The following is an 18,771-nucleotide window of genomic DNA, read 5'->3' on the forward strand; positions in this document are numbered from 1 at the left end:
TGATAATGCTGATCTAGAAGTAAAGCTGCACGAAGTAAAACTCTAGATTAAGAAGAACATATTAACGTATCATGTCAAGGAAATATTTTGATGCTAAATCAAGTAATATGCTTTAGCATTTAATATCATGCACACAATTAGTACAGGCTATTTTGGTTTATCTGCCAGAGATGAAAAACAATGCACATTATCTTTCGATTCAGTTTTGATGTTCCCAGCTTTGATTACCTCTTTAGATGGTTCATTACAAGACATCACATTTCTTCCACCTATTCTCTTTCCTTCCTCATTGCTATTGTTGGGCCATGGTGAAGAACTCCTTATAGTTCAACTTGTCATTGACCCTCATGCACCTCAGATCTGCTTCTGAGATTCCCTTGGGGGTACAAAGAATTTTTTTGATTTATGATTTAAGCTGCAGCCATCAAGTATTCATTGTATCTTACATTTTATACTTAAATATTTTTGTCATGTGTGAAATATCTGACACCCAGGATGGAATCTAGTGTGGTTCCCAGGAGCCGGAAGCAAAGAAACAAAGAAACCTACAGCACAGGAACAGGCCCTTCGGCCCTCCAAGCCTGCGCCGATCAAGATCCTCTGTCTAACCTGTCATCTATTTTCTAACGGTCTGCGTCCATTTGTTCCCTGCCCATCCATGTACCATGTACCTAAAAGACGCTAACGTGTCTGCGTCTACCACCTCCGCTGGCAACGCGTTCCAGGCACCCACCACCCTCTGTGTAAAGAACTTTCCATGCATATCTCCCTTAAACTTTCCTCCTCTCACTTTGAACTCATGACCCCTAGTAATTGAGTCCCCCACTCTGGGGGGAAAAAGGTTTTTGCTATCCACCCTGTCTATACCCCTCATGATTTTGTAGACCTCAATCAGGTCCCCCCTCAATCTCCGTCTTTCTAATGAAAATAATCCTAATCTATTCAACTTTCCTTCATAGCTAGCACCGTCCATACCAGGCAACTTCCTGGTGAACCTCCTCTGCACTCTCTCCAAAGCATCCACATCCTTTTGGTAATGTGGCGACCAGAACTGTACACAGTACTCCAAATGTGGCCGAACCAAAGTCCTATACAACTGCAACATGACCTGCCAACTCTTGTAGTCAATACCCTGCCCAATGAAGGAAAGCATGCCATATGCCTTCTTGACCACCCTATTGACCTGCGTTGTCACCTTCAGGGAACAATGGACCTGAACACCCAGATCTCTCTGTTCATCAATTATCCCTAGGACTTTTCCATTTACTGTATAGTTCGCCCTTGAATTTGATCTTCCAAAATGCATCACCTCGCATTTGTCCGGATTGAACTCCATCTGCCATTTATCTGCCCAACTCTCCAGTCTATCTATATTCTGCTGTAATTTCTGACAGTCCCCTTCACTATCAGCTACTCCACCAACCTTAGTGTCATCAGCAAACTTGCTGATCAGACCACCTACACCTTCCTCCAGATCATTTACATATATCACAAACAACAGTGGTCCCAGCACAGATCCCTGTGGAACACCACTGGTTACAGGTCTCCAATTTGAGAAACTCCCTTCTACTACTACCCTCTGTCTCCTGTTGCCCAGCCAGTTTTTTATCCATCTAGCTAGCACACCCTGGACGCCATGTGACTTCACTTTCTCCATCAGCCTGCCATGGGGAACCTCATCAAACGCCTTACTGAAGTCCATGTATATGACATCTAAAGCCTTTCCCTCATCAATCAACTTTGTCACATCCTCAAAGAATTCTATCAAGTTGGTAAGACATGACCTTCCCTGTACAAAACCATGTTGCCTATCACTGATAAGCCCATTTTCTTCCAAATGGGAATAGATCCTATCCCTATCCTAAGCAAGTTGGCTGAGTTGCTTAAAACATCCTGGTGGCAGGATGAACATAACAAACCTATAAAATAATAACAAAAGTAGTCCATCCAACCCTTGAATCTATGCCATCATTCAATAAGATGAGGGCTGATTTGATTATGTCTCACATTCTACATTCTGATCTACCCTGATACTGTTTGATTGTCTTGCCTAATGAGAATCTATCCACGTCTATCTTAAAAAATATTCAGTGAACCAGTCTCTACCCTTTTTGGGGGCCGAGTGTTCCAAAGTCTCTCAAACCCCTGAGAGAAAAAAAAAATTCTCATTTCTGTCTTGAAAACGTGACCCTTAAGGTCAAAACACCTCTCCCTCAATCTAAAATGACACACAAGAGGAAGCATCATTTTCACATCTACCTTGTCAAAACCATTCAGGATCTTATGCACTTCAATCAGATCATCTCTCACTCTTCTAAACTTCAGTAAAAACAAGCCCAGATTGTCAAACTGTCCTCAAAAGATAACCCACTCAGCCCGCATATCACTCTAATAATCTTGCTCTGAATGGTGTCTGATGCATTTTTACACCTTCCTTAAATAAGGAGGTCAAAATGTACATTCTGTCTCATCATTGCGCTGTATGATCTTTTATGTTCTGTTTTGTTCTGTTTTCATAAAAAGGGTTAGCATCACTTTAGGCCTTGATCATTTGCTATACCTGCATGCTAATCTTTTGCAACTCATGCACTGGCACATCTAGATATCTCTGCTCTTTAGAATCCCGCAGTTCTTTTCCATTTAAGTAATATTCTGAAGTTTCACTCTTCCTGCAAAGTCAACAACTTCACATTTTCTTTGTTATAGTGTCAGAGTATAGTGAGAGGTTTTTGCCCATTCATTCAACCTACCTATATCTGTCTGCAACTTTCTTCTGTCCTAGTCACGACATCCATTCCTGAATAGCCTGTTCATCTATCTTGTCATCCGCAAATTTACCTACCACGCATTCACTCACCTCATCTAAGGCATTGATATAAATTGTGAAAATTTGAGGCCCCAGCACAGACCCCTGCTAATCAAAGAGCTAATTATACAAACTGATGAAGGGTCTAGGCCCGAAACGTCAGCTTTTGTGCTCCTGAGATGCTGCTTGGCTTGCTGTGTTCATCCAGCCTCACATTTTATTATCTTAATTATACAAACTCTCTGATTTATGTCAGCCAGCCAATTATTTAAGCATGCTGCTTTGTTATCTCTGCACCATGAGGTTTTATAGTTTGCATTTGCTTTGGTGTGGCATCCTATCAAATGTCCTCTGGAAATCCAAGTATAAGCTATCTACAAGCTCTGCTTTGCTGCTTCCTTGTATATGCAGCATGTTACTCCTTCAAAAATCTACAATAATTTGGCTACACATTATTTCCCTTTGGTGAAACCACACACACTATCCTGATGACCTTGAGTTTTTCCTCATTGCATTGTTGTAAACTCTTTGATCAGTCCTAATGCTTTTGGCACAAAAAATGTCAAGCTAACAGGTTCGGCTTTCTGCCTTCCTGTCTTTTTGTAAGGGGAGTCATATTTTCTACCTTCCAGTTTGGTGGAACCTTTCCTGATCTAAGGAATTTTGAAAATTTTAAACCAATACATCTTCTACCTCATTAAAAACCACTTTCAAGACCTTAGGATGAAGTCCATCTGGATTTGTAGTGGACGTATCAGCCTGCAGCTCCATCAGTTTACTTAGTACCACTTCACTTGTGATTGTGTAAGTTTGTTGAGTTCCTCTTTCCCTTCCACCTTCTGATTTATGGCTATTATCAGAGTGTTATTGACCATCCCTACTGTTGAACTGAGTGGCTTGCTTGGCCATTTCAGAGGGCAGTTAAGAGTTAACCAAATCACTGTGGTTTGGAGTCTCTTATAGGGTAGACCTGGTAAAGGTAGCAGATTTCCTTCCCTGAAGGACATTAGTGAAGTGGATGTGGTTACAACAATTGATGGTTACGTGGTCACCATTTTATTGGTTTTTACAATTCCATGTTTTCATTGAACTCAAATTTTACCATCTGCAATGTCTTCAGTATACTAGCCTGGGCATTCTGGATTGCTAGCTAAGTGACATTGCCATTCTGTCATTGCCTCCGCATTTCCTTATAATCTACTATTAATTCACCATTCTCACTTTCACTCTTTACATGACCAACTTGTATGTTACTTGTTCTTTTCATATTTAAATACCTGTAGAAACTCTGGCTTACTCCTGTAATCTAATTTCTTCGTTCTGATTAACCTTTCAGTCATAGCTGTGACTTAATTCTGACCAATCATCTGACCTGCGTCAAATCTTTGCGCAGTCAAATGCTTTTTCCTTAAAAACCCAAAGAACTGTAGTCACTGTAAATCAGGAACAACAACGGAAGTTGATGGAGATGCTCAGCAGGTCTGGCAGCAACTGTGAAGAAAAAATCAGAGTTAACATTTCAGGTCTGGTGACCTGAAACATTAACTCTGATCTTTTCTTCACACATGCTGCCAGACCTGCTGAGCTTTTCCAGCAACTTCTGTTTTATGTCTCTTTTTCCTTAAGTTTGACACAATCCCTAACTTTTCTTAGTAACAAATGGTGATCCTCTCTTTAGAATTTTTGTTAATAGTAGATAAATATTTTCTATCTGTCACCATTGATCTATCGTTTGGCCTAGAATGCCAGGTCATTTCAGCCAACGCAGTCTTTATGCTGAAATAGTTGCCTTATTTAGATTTAAAATTCTAGCCTTAGATCCAATCTTCTCTCTTTCAAACTGTATATAAATTTCAATCATATTGCTGTTGCTCTTTCTAGGAGTAGTTTAACCCTGAAGTTATTAATTAATCCTGTCATATTGCACTGTACCAAGTCCAATATAATCTGCTGTCTAGTTATGTACAAAGCATCCTGCTCCGTGAAACTATCTCAATAACATTCCATAAACTCCTTATCCAGGCTACTGCAAACAATCTGGTTTTTCCAATTTATATATAAAATTCACTCATGATTATTGTAGTCCCTGAATCACAAATGCCCAAAATGTAATTTCGCTGCTGCCAGACTTCAATTTCAAACAATTGTGAAAACTAGTTTAAAAATTGTATACGAACACCTAACATTGTCCCACCATTAAAAAAGAGGGGAAGGAATAGAGCTGGAAATTAAAAGCCAGTCAATCTAACTTCAGTGAAGGGCAAGTTATTAGAAAGATATTTGAGGAACAGAATAAGCATTTTTGGAGACACACAGATTAATTGGATTGAGAGTGTGGATTTGTTGAGGGACAGTCAAATTTGACAAATTTAATAATTTTTTGAGGGGTAACCAGGAGTATTGAAGAAGGTAAAGCATTTGATATGATATGCATGGACGTCCAGAAGGTGTTTAATAAAGGCCCTTGCGGCAGACTGGTTAAGAAAGTAAATTGCCTTGGATCCCACGTACAAGTAGCACATAGGATTCAAAACTGGCTGAGTGGCAGGAGGCAGAGGGGCTTTTCAGTCACTGTTTTCAGTGGAGTTCTGCAGGTCTTGGTGCAGGGAGCCTTGCTATTTGTGGTGTACATCAATGATTTGGACATGAAGATAGAGATTATGATCAAGACATTGCAAATGGCATGAAAATAGGTAGGGTAATAAATAGTGAGGTAATAGAGAGCTGTAAACTGCAGGAGGATCAGTGAACTAGTCAGACCAGTGGCAAATGTAATTTAACCCAAAAAAGTGAGATCATGCATGTGTAGATAGCTAACAATAGAAGGGAGTACACTATGAAAGCTGGGACCCTGGAAAGTACTGAAGATATTGGTGTGCATATTCATAGAGCCTCATAGGTAGCAGGACAGTTGGATACATTGGTTAGGAAGGTATAAAAGATACTTGCCATTATTAATTGAGGCACAAAATAGGAGAGCAAGGAAGTTATGTTTGACCTGTACAAAATGCTGGCCCTGTCCACACTGTAGGGAACCCAACCCCACCCCCGCCACCTGCACAGCAAAGCCACAGTTGGAATACTGTGTACACTTCTTGTCACCAACTATAAGTAAGTATGTGATAGCATTAGAGAGGACACAGAGGAGATTATCAAGATATGGCTGGGTTAGAGGGTCTGAGCTCTGAGGAAAGATTGGATAGGCTGGAGTTTTTTTTCTTGGAGCAGCAAAGGTTGAGAGGGGACCTGCTGAAAGTGTACAAGATGGAGGCGTCTAAATAAACCCTATTTAGGAAGAAACTTCTCCCAATATTAAAAAGGACTAAATAAAAAAACCAGCAGTCATGGAGTTAAGGTAAGAGGTAAGGTAGAATGCAAGAAGCTTGGAAGCATTGTAAATGGTGAGGAGGACAGTGAAAAACTACAAAAGGACGCTGACAGATTGGAGGAAAGGACAGATACGTGGCAGATGAAGTTCAATGCGAGATAATACATTTTGGTAGAAAAATGCATGGAAAAACAATACAAAATAAAGGGCACGACTCTAAAGGGTATATAGAAGCAGAGAGATTCACGTATAAAAGGTGGCAGGAGAGGTAGAAGAAGTAGTTATTACAATGTACAGTATCCCAGGCTTTATAATAAGGACATAAGAGTACAGGAGCAATGAGGTTCTGCTGAAATTGTATAAGACACTAAAACAAAAATTGCTGGAAGAACTGAGCAGGCCAGGCAGCATCTGTGGACAGAAAGCGGAATTAATGTTTTGGGTCCACTGACCCATCTTCATAACCCAGATTCCTTTTCTGATTTCCAACATACATAGGGTTCTTTCAGTTTTTCATATAATATTACCAGTTAGACTTGAATTGGCATATTGTGTACACTACTAGGTACCACATTTTAGAAAGGATGTGATACATTGGAGAGAGTTGCAGGAATGAGAAACTTCACTTATGAAGATTGCTTGGAGTAGTTGAGACTATTTGCCTTGGAGAAGAAAACCTAATAAGAGATCTTATTTGAGTTTTCAAAATCCTGAGAGATTGGACAGAGTAGATGTGGAGAGACTGTTCCCATACGTAAAAGATTAAGATTGTGAGGGCACAGATGTAAAGTAATTTATAAAAGTAGCAAATGTGACATGAGATAAAACATTTGGGTTTGGGTCTGGAATGCATTGCCTGAAAGTGTGAAGATAGGTTCAGTTCAAGATTAGATGATTACAATGTTCAAGGTTATGGGGAAAAGGCAGAAGAATAGACTAACTCATAATGTTCATTTTGAGAGCTGGTGCCATCATGATAGGCGGTTAGAACAGTTAACATGTCAGTTTGTTGATCTTTAATAGCAGATGCTTGTGTGATTTATAGCAAACATGTTTTTGGTTTGTCACTACCAGTGCTTATCACCACCTTTGGTATCTGTTGTTGATGGCCTCGTTTTTGTCCTGGCTGTGCCCAACGCAAGCAGTTTTCCTTCTACTCTGTTCCCCTTTCATCTTTCTGCCCCACTGATCTTTCTTTACCATTCTCCGTTCCACCTTCTGAAGCTCTTCAGTGTGATTTTTATCAGAAAGATGAATTAAAAATGCAATTGGAACCTAGTTTAAGACTAATCTGAAAATACCAAAATAAGCCAGTGTACGTCAAATGACTATAGGCTGTTTGCAATATCAGCTATTGTGCTCCAATATAAAATTCTCCCTGGTCGGCAGTATTGTGCAAAATTTGAGAGAGGCTTGGTCTTTGTCATAGTGCTCTGATTATATTAGATTAGATTCCCTACAGGGTGGAAACAGTCCCTTCAGCCCAACAAGCCCAGACCCATTCCCCTATAACCCACACACCCCTGAACACTATGGGCAATTTAGCATGGCCTGCACATCTTTGGACTGCAGGAGGAAACCAGAGCACCCGAAGGAAACCCACGCAGACATGGGGAGAATGTGCAAACTCCACACAGGCAGTCGCCCGAGGCTGGAATCGAACCCAGGTCCCTGGCGTTGTGAGGCAACAGTGCTAACCACTGAGCCACCATGCTGCCCTAGCTATTCAGGAAGGTTATCAATCCTAATGATGACAGGGTGGAACACCAGTAACAGGAGGCTATACCTGGGATCTCTGGAGACCACATTAATGAAGTATTATTGGTCCAAACCTCCATTGTTCTTGGAGAGAGTGTTTCACATTATGTCATACAAGGGCAAAAATCATTTCAAATTTATCGGTGGCAGTGATAGAGGAAATGTGAAGTAATATTTTAAGAGAGTGTACATCAATTTGTGTCTTTTTTTTTAAAGCTTTCTCTCTCTCCTTCCCTACGCATTCAGTGTATTTGTACGAATTTATTAAACAGGCCCAAAGGAAACTCTTGATGGCAATTTAGGCAGTTCAGCTTTTGAAACATGTTAATATCAATGGTTGTCCAAATGAATTTGTCTGTCACAGTTACAGTATTTACCCTATAATTCTTTTTTTGGTTTGGGCTTCAATTCTAGTGTCACTACTAGCCAAACATTAATAAATATTTTCTTTGAGATAGTTATTGATTAATTGTAGTGATTACTTCTGTTACAGAGTGCCTTTGGAGAATTTGCACTGTTTTTTCACGATACCTACGGTGGAAGTTTGATTGCTGTGCTTTGGAAACCCCAGGCATTTACACCTCAACCTTTTAAAGTATGTATGGGAAAACAATTTTTAATTGAAAACTACTTTGAACTACATCGTTGTATTACGACAGTTCAGATTCTATATTTATTAAAGTTTATTTTATAGGGTGCTCAATTTTATCAAGCTTTTAAGTATTAGTGGTCTTTTTAAGAACACATTTATTAAGTTCTGTAGCTGCGTCAGAATTTACCATTGGAGTTGCTTTATTAATTGGTACAGTGAGGAACATTTATTGATTGCCTTCATTATGAATAGTTAAAGAAATGGAAGCAAAATTAACATCCCCACCATCAGTCATGTTCTTTCAAACATTTTACTCAATTGTGTTACGTTCTGTTTAAAGCTGATGCTTGTTAATCTTGAGGTGCAAGTCAAATAAATCCCGTAGTATTTCATCCTTAATCCCAGTTGAATGTCAGTATTCCTGTCAAGCCTATACTGAAAAGGCTTTCTGGATCTTTACTGGTGAGACATCTCCCTGTAGTAATCAGCTTCATCCTACAGTGTCTTCGCTATCTTTCCCTACAATAGATGTTATCAACTGGACCCTCACTGATCATGTTAAGTTAAAAGCACCCTGTCTCAATGACTTTGTTGACTGGCTCATGAACAAAATATTCTATAGAATTAACAGAACAGTTACAGCACAGGACGAGTCCATTTGGTCCATTAAGTACTAGAATTCACCATATGCTCCCTCTGTCACTGAGTGGCAATCGTATACACTTTAATTCTCTATCTTCTCAAATGCCTCTTTTTTTTTAATCGTATGGAGGCCAGAACTATTCTGAAGGAGGTCAAACCAAGATTTAGAAGGTCATTATGTTTTGGGACAATGTCTTAAATTGAAGGGTAGATGAAAGGTCATATGACCAGTTCTTGAGTTTTTCTTGGCAGGAAGTCTGGATGGTTTGATTGTTGGAGGTTAAAGGTTTTCTTTGTTGGAAAGAAAGTGCAAGATGTTACAGTTGAGGACAAGAAGTATTTGTGTTAATAGTGGATACACTATGAGTTTCATATATAGTGAAATACCACAGTTGCGCTTTAAGCTGTAAATTTAGTTCTGAGATAAAAGAGTTGTGGTCTTGAGAATTGCATCAAAGGTTGGTGTTTCACCATGTATTTCACATTGCCATAAAGATAGGCTTTGAAAGGGGAAGGTCTAAGATATCTCTGAAAACTCTCAGACATGGTTAGTCTGCCAGGATTCAGAGAGTGAGAGTAGCCAATGGCAGCAAGATGGTATGGTCTACTATATGGGTCTTGGATCAAAAAGCTCAAACTTAAAGGGAATTAAAATGCGTTTAGAAAATTTGTCTAGCTTGGACTAGGGAAGAACTTTGGGAGTTGGGAATGAGAGGAATAAATGGTTGCTGTGAAAGACAGATTAAAAGTTTTTAGGCTGAGGAAGGGAAAGAACCAAACTGAACCTTTGAGGCAGAAGTCAACTTGATTTGGCTGTAGAAAAATTGTATGTTTACTTAACGAACAGTGTAAAAATACAAGTGTGAACTGTGTTTTCAGTTGTTGTAAAAGGAAGAGAAGGAAGGTGCTTTTTTGTGTGTTAAAGTTAAGGTACCCACAAAAGAAAGTGGTTAGTCAGCAGTAATTTTAGTATTTTGGTACAGTGCAAGTCATAAAATCTTTTCAGCTATTAATTTTCCAAAAGCAATTCAGATGTCTGGTTATCAGTTTCAATAGAGTTTATAACAACCAGTTTAACTTGATTACTTTTCTCTTCAGTTCTTTTCTTTAAAAAAAACTCTGTGCTGCTTGTATTTTTATGGCTTTACTGACTCACATTTCTGGTTTGGTTTGTCTAACAGTAAACTCAGATTCCTGTGTTTTGTTTTCCCTGTCCCCTAGGTATTTTCCAAGCAGCAGCTGATCAACTGGTTTTCCAACTGAAGTTTACTACTGTATAGCTACCTGAATTGATATTTGTTGCCATTTATGCATCCGTTTATCATGTTCATTCTTGCTCTGTGTATTAACTGCACCTCCCAATTTGGTGTCATCTACAAATATTGAAATGACCCATTGGATTCCCAAGTCAAGATCATTTGTGTAAATGGTGAATAACAGTGTCTCTTTGTGAGACACCGTTTTCATCCATTTGCTATTCCGAGTAACAGTCTTTAACTTAGTCCGCCTTCTTTTGAAACAAGCTCATCAACAATTCTGCTTGACAGCTGATTGCATTTTCTTTTGGCTTACTCCTGAATCCACCATTCTGTGTCTAATTGAAGACATCTTTGAAATTCACATTTGATTCCTTCTACCAATTTACCCTATCTACTCAGTATTTTACTTCTTAAAGAATTTGCTAAGATTGGCTTTCCTTTTGGAATTTGTGTTGATAGCTCCTCGGTATACTTTCAGTTTTGAGATGCTTTTCTTTACATTTTGAATAATACAATTCTAATATATTCACTACCATTTCCATTAATTCATTTGGTCTGTAATTCCATAGGTTAGTTATGCCTGCCTTTGTATTTGGAAAGGCTATTTAACCTGAAATTAACAGTAGTGTTTTTGAAACATTATTGACAACGATATGGTTTTCAATCTATCTCATGGAAATAAGGAACAGGCGAAAATCAATTTTGTCAGAGCATTTTTGTGAAAATTGATATAAAGATATCCTGATGACTTTAAATATTTTACCCAATATTTCTGTTGATTACAACACTTTTTTTTGTTAGCATAGATGTTCAACCTTTTGGTTAAGAAATGCAAACATATAAATTAGGATCAGAAGTAGGATGTTTGGTCCCTCTTGCCTGCATTCAGTCAGGCCATACGTGATCTAATTGTGGCCACAAATTCACATTCCTGCCTACCCCTGATAATTATCTTGTTCTTCCCTGTTGATTGCTACAATTTATATCACGGTTTGTCTTCCAAAACTCATTCTTGCTATCCTTAGTATGTTCTGTCAGAGTCCTACCTCATTCTTTTCTTTCCTTTACCCTTTTAGAGTGTTTTTAATTAGTTTGTAGTTTCACATAAGCTGTTTATTGAACTTTAGGTCTTGCTATACTTTTCTTTTTTAATAAAAGGAATATACACCCTATCAACAACTTATTAGATCACCTGAACAAAAGGAGTCAGAGGTGTGATCTAAGTATTGTAACAGAGGAAAGTGAGGTAGAGGGATGTATTCTTGAGCCAGGACCTGAGCCTCTGATGGCATAAACACCAATGTTGGAGGAATTATAATTGAGAATGCACAAGAGGCCATCATTGGAGCTTGGAGGGTTGTGGCCATGGAGGAGATTAGAGATAGGGAGGGGAGCCTTTGAAGGATTCAAAAACAAGGATGAGAAATTTAAAATCAAGACATTACTTGACCAGCAGCCAATACTGGTCAGCAAGAATAGGTTTGATAAGGGAATGGGACTAGCTGTGAGTTAAGTCACTGGGTAGCAAAGCGATGGTTACATGGAGTTTATTGGGTTGAGTCTGGCAGTCTGGACAGCAGTAGTCAAGTGCAGATGGAACAAAGGCATGAGCAAGGTTTTTAGCAGAAGGTGAGCTGAAAAAAGATGAAGTTAGGTTATGCTACATAGGTGGTTAAAAAGTAACTTTAGTAATGGCATGAATATTGCTGATATTGCAAACAAACTAGCTTAGTGTCAGAATGTTGACGGGGAGTGGGGTAGAATGGGTACCTAGGTTGTGCAGTTTGAAGCAGGAAGCACAAACAATGACATCGCTCCTAGTATTTAATCAGAGAAAATCTCTATCATCAGTGCTAGATGTTGGATAAGCAGTCTGATAATTTGGTGACATTGGAGGACTTGATAGTAGTGGTGGTGGCGCAGTAGAGCTGGGATGTTCTCAAAGTTTGTGTGCAGACTATGGCTGTGCCTCTGGATAATGTAATAAAGGGGCAACATGACAGGCCAAGCCTGGCCTTCCCTACTTTCTCATGCCAAAATCGGAAAACACCTTAGGTTTATGATAGCGCTTTGCTGCGGATCTGTAGCCCTTGGCAAATTCTCCCTCACTGTCTCTCTGGCTCTCTCTTTGACACACCTGGGATGTTCCAGATAGTTTCCCATAATTCCACTGAATAATTTTAATCCCTTATGAAGAAAAGTGTTGATATGTTGTCTCCTTCCAGAAACTAAAAGGGCCCACACTTTATTTGGTTAAATAAACAGGAACCTTTGAATTACAATGATTTATGTCTATTTTACCAACTTCTTATCAGGGATTTACATTTTTCTGTCATTAAAAATTTCATTCCCCAATCTATGATTTCTACTACTATTCCTGCAGTGTGTATCTGATGATTTTCTGGATCAATATTTTGAAGAACCAATTGGAGAACACGCCATCCTAGACTAGGTAACGGGTAATGAGAAAGGAATAATTGCCAACTGACCTGTGCCGAAGCCCTTTGGACTGGTGTAAATAAAGGAAATATTTCAGCAATGACTCAGATCTCCGAGAAACCTATAAAATTCTGACAGGACCAATTAGGGTAAACACAGGAATAATGCCTCTGATAACTGGGGAGTCCAGACCTAGAGTTCACAGTTTAAGGCCATGGTAGGTGATTTAGGACTGAGATGAGGAGAAATTTCTTCACCCAGAAAGTGGTGTGGAAAGTAGTTGAGGCTAAAAGGGCATTGAATGCTTTCGAGGAGTAGTTCATAGTGCTAATGTGATCAGGCAGTATAGGGGGGGAGAAAGCAGGAATAGGGTGTTGACTTGGAATATCAGCCATAATCACATTGAATGGCCTATCTCTCCTATTTTCTGTGTTTTCATGTAACTAAAACAGATACTAATGATATCAAACATTGTCATAGCTTTCAGAAAGATTCTGATTTCATGAATACTAGCCGGTTTTCCGCCTGTTTTTGTGTAATTTTAACATTTGATGATGAAATCTCATTATAACAGTTTATTTCCTGTTACAGACTTCCCACATAAATGCAAAAATGTTGGAAACAAAAGGAAATCAGCTTCAACTGGTCCCTAATGTGGAAGCAATAATGGAAGATTTTGAGGTTCTTGGAGCTGGTTTAGTGAAGTCTGTCGAAGCACTGACTGAAAAATGGAAGATCTAGGGCCATGAATTGATTCAGATTTGTTTGGGTCTTTACTCTCAAAGTAGTGAGAATGTAGTGAAATAATTATTCTCACCTGAGAGAAAAATAATAAAAGTTTATACATATTCATTTATTAGTTTAACACCAATTCTCGTATCTTGCATTAAGTGAACTAAGTTCATCAGTGTCACCTTGACAAGCTACCTTGTTTCCAATGGAATATTTGGCAAAACATTCTGACTTGTTTCAAAATAGTAGTAATTGTGCAGCTTATAACAGAAAATGCTGGATTGATACAGACTGTTAACAGCATTATGATGGCATAGATATATGGTAGAAATCCTATCTCGGTCGAATAACATGACAAGATTGTGAATACTGGTCACTTCGTGAAGCTAAACCATAGAGAAATACCTGGGGAGTGGTATTTCTGGTAGGACCTGAAGGCTGTGGGATTTGTCTTTCTGATACTTAACTGGAGGAAATTTGTGAGTGACCTCGATGTTTGAAAAGCAGCATCACAATTTTCTGACTAGATCTGGCTCTCTGTAAAAGGTCACATGCACTTTTTGATCAGGGGAGAATGATTTGACTTGACTGTGGAAGCTGAGAGCTCTGTGGAAGTCTTGTTAGAGTACCATTTGGGTTCTCTGGGAGTCCATCCCAACTTTAAAAGTTCTCAAGTCCTTACTGACACTCCGTGGCTCTTTTGTGCCAAATCATGGCCCATTGGCATCTCCAAACCACCATACGGCAGACTAAAAGCTGTAGCAATGGTTTTCTCTGTCTACTCTTTTGGCTTGATTTTGACAGAAATGGTATGGGGTGTGATATCTAATAGGAAACCAGGGTACTTGTTAACTCCAAGATAACAAAGTGTGAGCTGGATGAACACAGCAGGCGAAGCAGCATCTTAGGAGCACAAAAGCTGATGTTTCGGGCCAAGACCCTTCATCAGAACATCCCTGTTTTCTGATGAAGGGTCTAGGCCCGAAACATCAGCTTTTGTGCTCCTAAGATGCTGCTTGTCCTGCTGTGTTCACCCAGCCCCACAATTTGTTATATTGAATTCTCCAGCATCTGCAGTTCCCATTATCTCTGATCACCATACTTGTTAACTCCCATTATTAAGACTATCAATAATATAATAATGAAGTGCACATTAAGGTAAGGTTAAGAATTGAGGAAACTTCAGTATTGCCTGAAGATATTTCAGAATATCTCCCTGACAAGGTCACGCACATCTATTGTTGTTATGTGAGGCGTACTTTATTACTTTCCAACCTAGAAAAGACAGATGCAAGACATTCTGGTGGATGCCTGGAGAACCTGATGATGACACTATGTTTACTGGTGACCTAGTTTGTAAAAGGCAGGCAACAGGTGCAGAGGTAAATGCTGCTAGACAGCTGAGAAACTAATTCTGTAAACTTTTGAATTCAGTCTGCCTCTTTACGTCAATCTCTCTGGTTAGATATAAACATCCAGAGTCTGAGCAGCTTTTTAGCTACTATTTCCAACATGTTAATCATTGAAAATAACAGGATAAGAGGTGGTTATTTGTTCCATTGAGTCCATGCTAGCTGAAAGAAAAGGCTTTCCGACCTAATTCTATTTTTCAAACTTTGCTTGAAAGACTTGTAAGTTATGACACTTCAAGTGCATTTAATGTGGATAAAGGCCAGTTTTATCACCCTTTCAGACCTCCTCCAACTTCTGTGGTTTCTGCACCGCTGTTTACCATCATTCTACCTTCACTAATTGAAAAACACATTGGGACTTGTATAACTTTGAGATTATAAGCAGCGGTCTAGTAAATAGCGCCCTAACTATTTGCTCACCTTGTAAATTTGACCTGGAAATAGACCCCATTAAAGCAATTCTGACTGATATCCTGATCAGATCATTGTTCACTAAGAATAGTGCAAACTTTCAAAAAAGCCACAGGCAACCACATTTGGATCCAAAAAATGCCCAATCTACCAAAAACATTACTTTTTGGAATGCTAAGTAGCCCAAAAAGCAAGCATGCTGCTCAGCTACTATGCAGTGGTTATGCAAATGTTACTTTCAACTAATAGGATGTTGTTGTCAGTCCAAAAGCTGTTTGGCCTTCCACAAATTGAGCACTCTTGTGTATGAATTTCAGTGCCAGTGCGATGCCAGATACAAAGGCTGTAGGTCCGAGCAATTGACTAAACAAATCCAGCAGCATGCTCCTCCACTGTTGATGATGGGCAGAATACAGACTGTAATAAATTAGCCTTCCAAAGAGCAAAACACAACATTCAGTGTTAGTTGTGATTCTATGATTAAGCAACATTTGCTGAAGAATCCAGAATACATTTTTAACTACACCAACAGTTGCACGTTTAACATAGCTCATTTACGCTTACCGGAAGAAACATATTTTTTTAAACCGGGTCCTGTTCTATGCAAACAAAAGGAACATGTTCAAGTATTATGCTTTTATAAATTACCTGCAATTTAGGGAAACTATGGGTGAAATTTTCATTAGGGTTTGTCTGATGTGGGCTGTGGTCAGATGTGTGGCAGATTCTGGCGATGAGTGCGATGATGCCCGTCTGGACACGAGATGACTGCTCCATGTTTTATGCTTTTCACAAGAGACATGGTGAGATTCCTACAGGCAGTAGCACGATGCCAATAGCTGATGTTTAATGCTTGTCAAATACCTTGTCAACTCCACAGCTTGTCTCATTAATATTTACAGTCCCAACTTGCCAAATGAGCTGGACATCTGGAAGAACTTGACAAGGAAACCAGCCTGTGTACCTGGCAGGTTAGCTCCCAACAGCCTTCATCTTGAATGTTGGTCAGTAACTGCTGAGGACGCCAGCCATTATATACTCCTCTACCTGCAGTGGCATCTAGAATCTGCCAATCCACTGTGACCTTCTATAGAACAAAAGGCTGATGGCCTGATCTTGCTCTTAGGAGTCTGCTTTGCCACTCCATTTGATCATAGCTGATCTGATAATCCTCCACTTTCCGACCTTTTCCCTATAATCCTCAAATCCTTTACTAATTAAAAATCCATCTGTCTCAGCCTAGAATATACTTAATGACACAGCTCCATCCAGCCTCTACAGCGAAGAATTTCACGGATTCAATACCATCTGATAAGAAATTCCTCACCTTATCTCTCCTGACCTTATGGCATTGTGGGTCAACTTACAGCACATGGATTGCAGTGGTTCATGAAGGCAGCTCGCTACCACTTTCTCAAGGGCGTCTAGGGATGGGCAATAAATGCTGGCCCATCCACATCTCTCAAATGTATATTAAAGACCTCGTATCCTGAGTTTATGTGCTGTGATCCTTGACTCTCCTTTAAAGAGAAATAAACTTCCTTCAGCTACCCTGTTAAGTCCCCAAAGAATCTTGTATATTTCAATAAAGTTGAATCTAAATTCTGATGTCCAACCTGCTCATCTCTTCATAAGGCAGTCTTTTCATACCCGGTATCCATCTAGAAAACCTTCTCTGCACTGCCTCCAGTATCAATATATCTTTCTGTAGATAAGGAGCCCAAAACTCTTCACAGTATTCAAGTTGTGGACTGACCAGTGCCTTGAACAGTGTTAGCAAAACATCTATACGCCAATACTTGATTTCCTTTCAAATAAGTTTTGTTTGCCTTCCCTATTATCTGCTGAACTTGGATACTAGATTTTTTGAGATTTATGCACAACTCCCCATTCCCTCTGTTCCATAGCCGCCTCCAGTCTTTTTACATTTAAACAATTTTCATCTTCTTTCCTCCTGTCAAAGTGCATAACCTCCTGTTTTTCCATGTTATATTCCAGCCATCAAATTTTTGTACTCTAGCTTAACCAGTCTATATTCATCTGACTCTGTATCATCCTCCCCACATGCCTTCCCACCTATATTTGTGTTATCTGTACACCTGGCTATAGTACAGACATTGCCTTATCAAAGTTATTAATATCCATTTGTAGATAATTGTGGCCCCAACACTGATCTCCTGGCAACTATAATGAGTGGAGCAAAAACAGAAATTGCTAGAAAAGCTCAGCAGGAATTTAAAGACAAGTTCTGAGGAAGGGTCACCTGATTCGAAACATTAACTCTGATTTCTCTTCACAGATGCTACCAGACCTGCTGAACTTTTCCAGCAAGTTCTGTTTTTGTTCCTGATTTACAGCATCTGCAGCTCTTTCAGTTTTTATGAGTGGAAGCGCTAACCTGAAAATGCCCCCTTAATGCAACTCTGGCTAACTAATGCAAAACAATCGTCTGTATTACCTCCAAAACAATAGCTCAATGTGCAAGATAACAAGGTGTGGGGCTGGATGAACGCAGCAGGCCAAGCAGCATCTTAGGAGCAGGAAAGCTGACGTTTCTGGCCTAGACCTTGTTATCACGGATTCTCTAGCATCTGCAGTTCCTGTTATCGCTGGTACGAGCTTAATGTGCAGTAACTTATCAAGCACCTTCTGAAAATTCAAATACACTACATCTACTGCTGCTCCTTAGATATCTTGCTTGTTACTTCCTTGATGAATTTGTCAAGAATGATTTCCTGCGCATGAAGCCATCCTGATGCTGCTTGACTATATTGATAATTTCTAAATGCTGTTATTCCATCCTTTATAATAGTCTCTAATGTTTTCCCAGTCACAGATATTAAGCTACAAGTCTGTAGTTATCTTGTAACTATAGTTACCAAAGAAAACACCTGCAGTTGATGACGACAGCCCAGTAGCTCTGACCTCCATAAACATTAAATGCTTTGTGGGGCTGGACATGGGCCACATCAACACCAGCCTTCCAGCTTACCTCGATTCCCTGCAGTTTGCCTATTGATGTATCAAGTCCACAGCAGACACTATTTCCCTAGCCTTACACCCATTCCTGGAACGTCTTGACAACAAGGATGCCTATGTCTATCTCCTACTCATCAACTACATCTGCCTTCAACACCACTAACTCCCCCAGACTGATCTCAAAACTCCGAGACTTGGTCTTGGCTCCACTCTGCAAAGATCCTCAGCTTCCTGACGCACAAACTGCAATCAGTGAAGACAGACCACCTCCATGATAATCCTCAGCACTGGTGCCCAGCAGCGATGCATTTTCAGGCCCCTACTGTACACCATGGCTGTGTGACCAAATTCTGAACAAATGCCATCTACAAGCTTGCTGACGACACTACTGTGGTAGGAAGGATATCAAACAA

The 18,771-nt window shown here is 39.6% G+C and overlaps 1 protein-coding gene across 1 annotated transcript in view; it reads left to right on the forward strand.

Moving 5' to 3' along the window:
- The window catches only part of nol6 (nucleolar protein 6 (RNA-associated)), a 140,918-nt gene extending 127,242 nt beyond the window's left edge, over window positions 1-13,676 (forward strand). The window contains exons 25-26 of the mRNA XM_048538913.1: window positions 8,386-8,487; window positions 13,416-13,676. Of these exons, the coding sequence (XP_048394870.1) occupies window positions 8,386-8,487; window positions 13,416-13,565 (252 nt within the window). The 3' untranslated portion in view covers window positions 13,566-13,676. The remainder of the gene's footprint in view (window positions 1-8,385; window positions 8,488-13,415) is intronic.
- The last annotated feature ends 5,095 nt before the right edge of the window (window positions 13,677-18,771 follow it).

Source organism: Stegostoma tigrinum, chromosome 1 (assembly GCF_030684315.1).
Source record: "Stegostoma tigrinum isolate sSteTig4 chromosome 1, sSteTig4.hap1, whole genome shotgun sequence".
Lineage (NCBI taxonomy): Eukaryota > Metazoa > Chordata > Chondrichthyes > Orectolobiformes > Stegostomatidae > Stegostoma > Stegostoma tigrinum.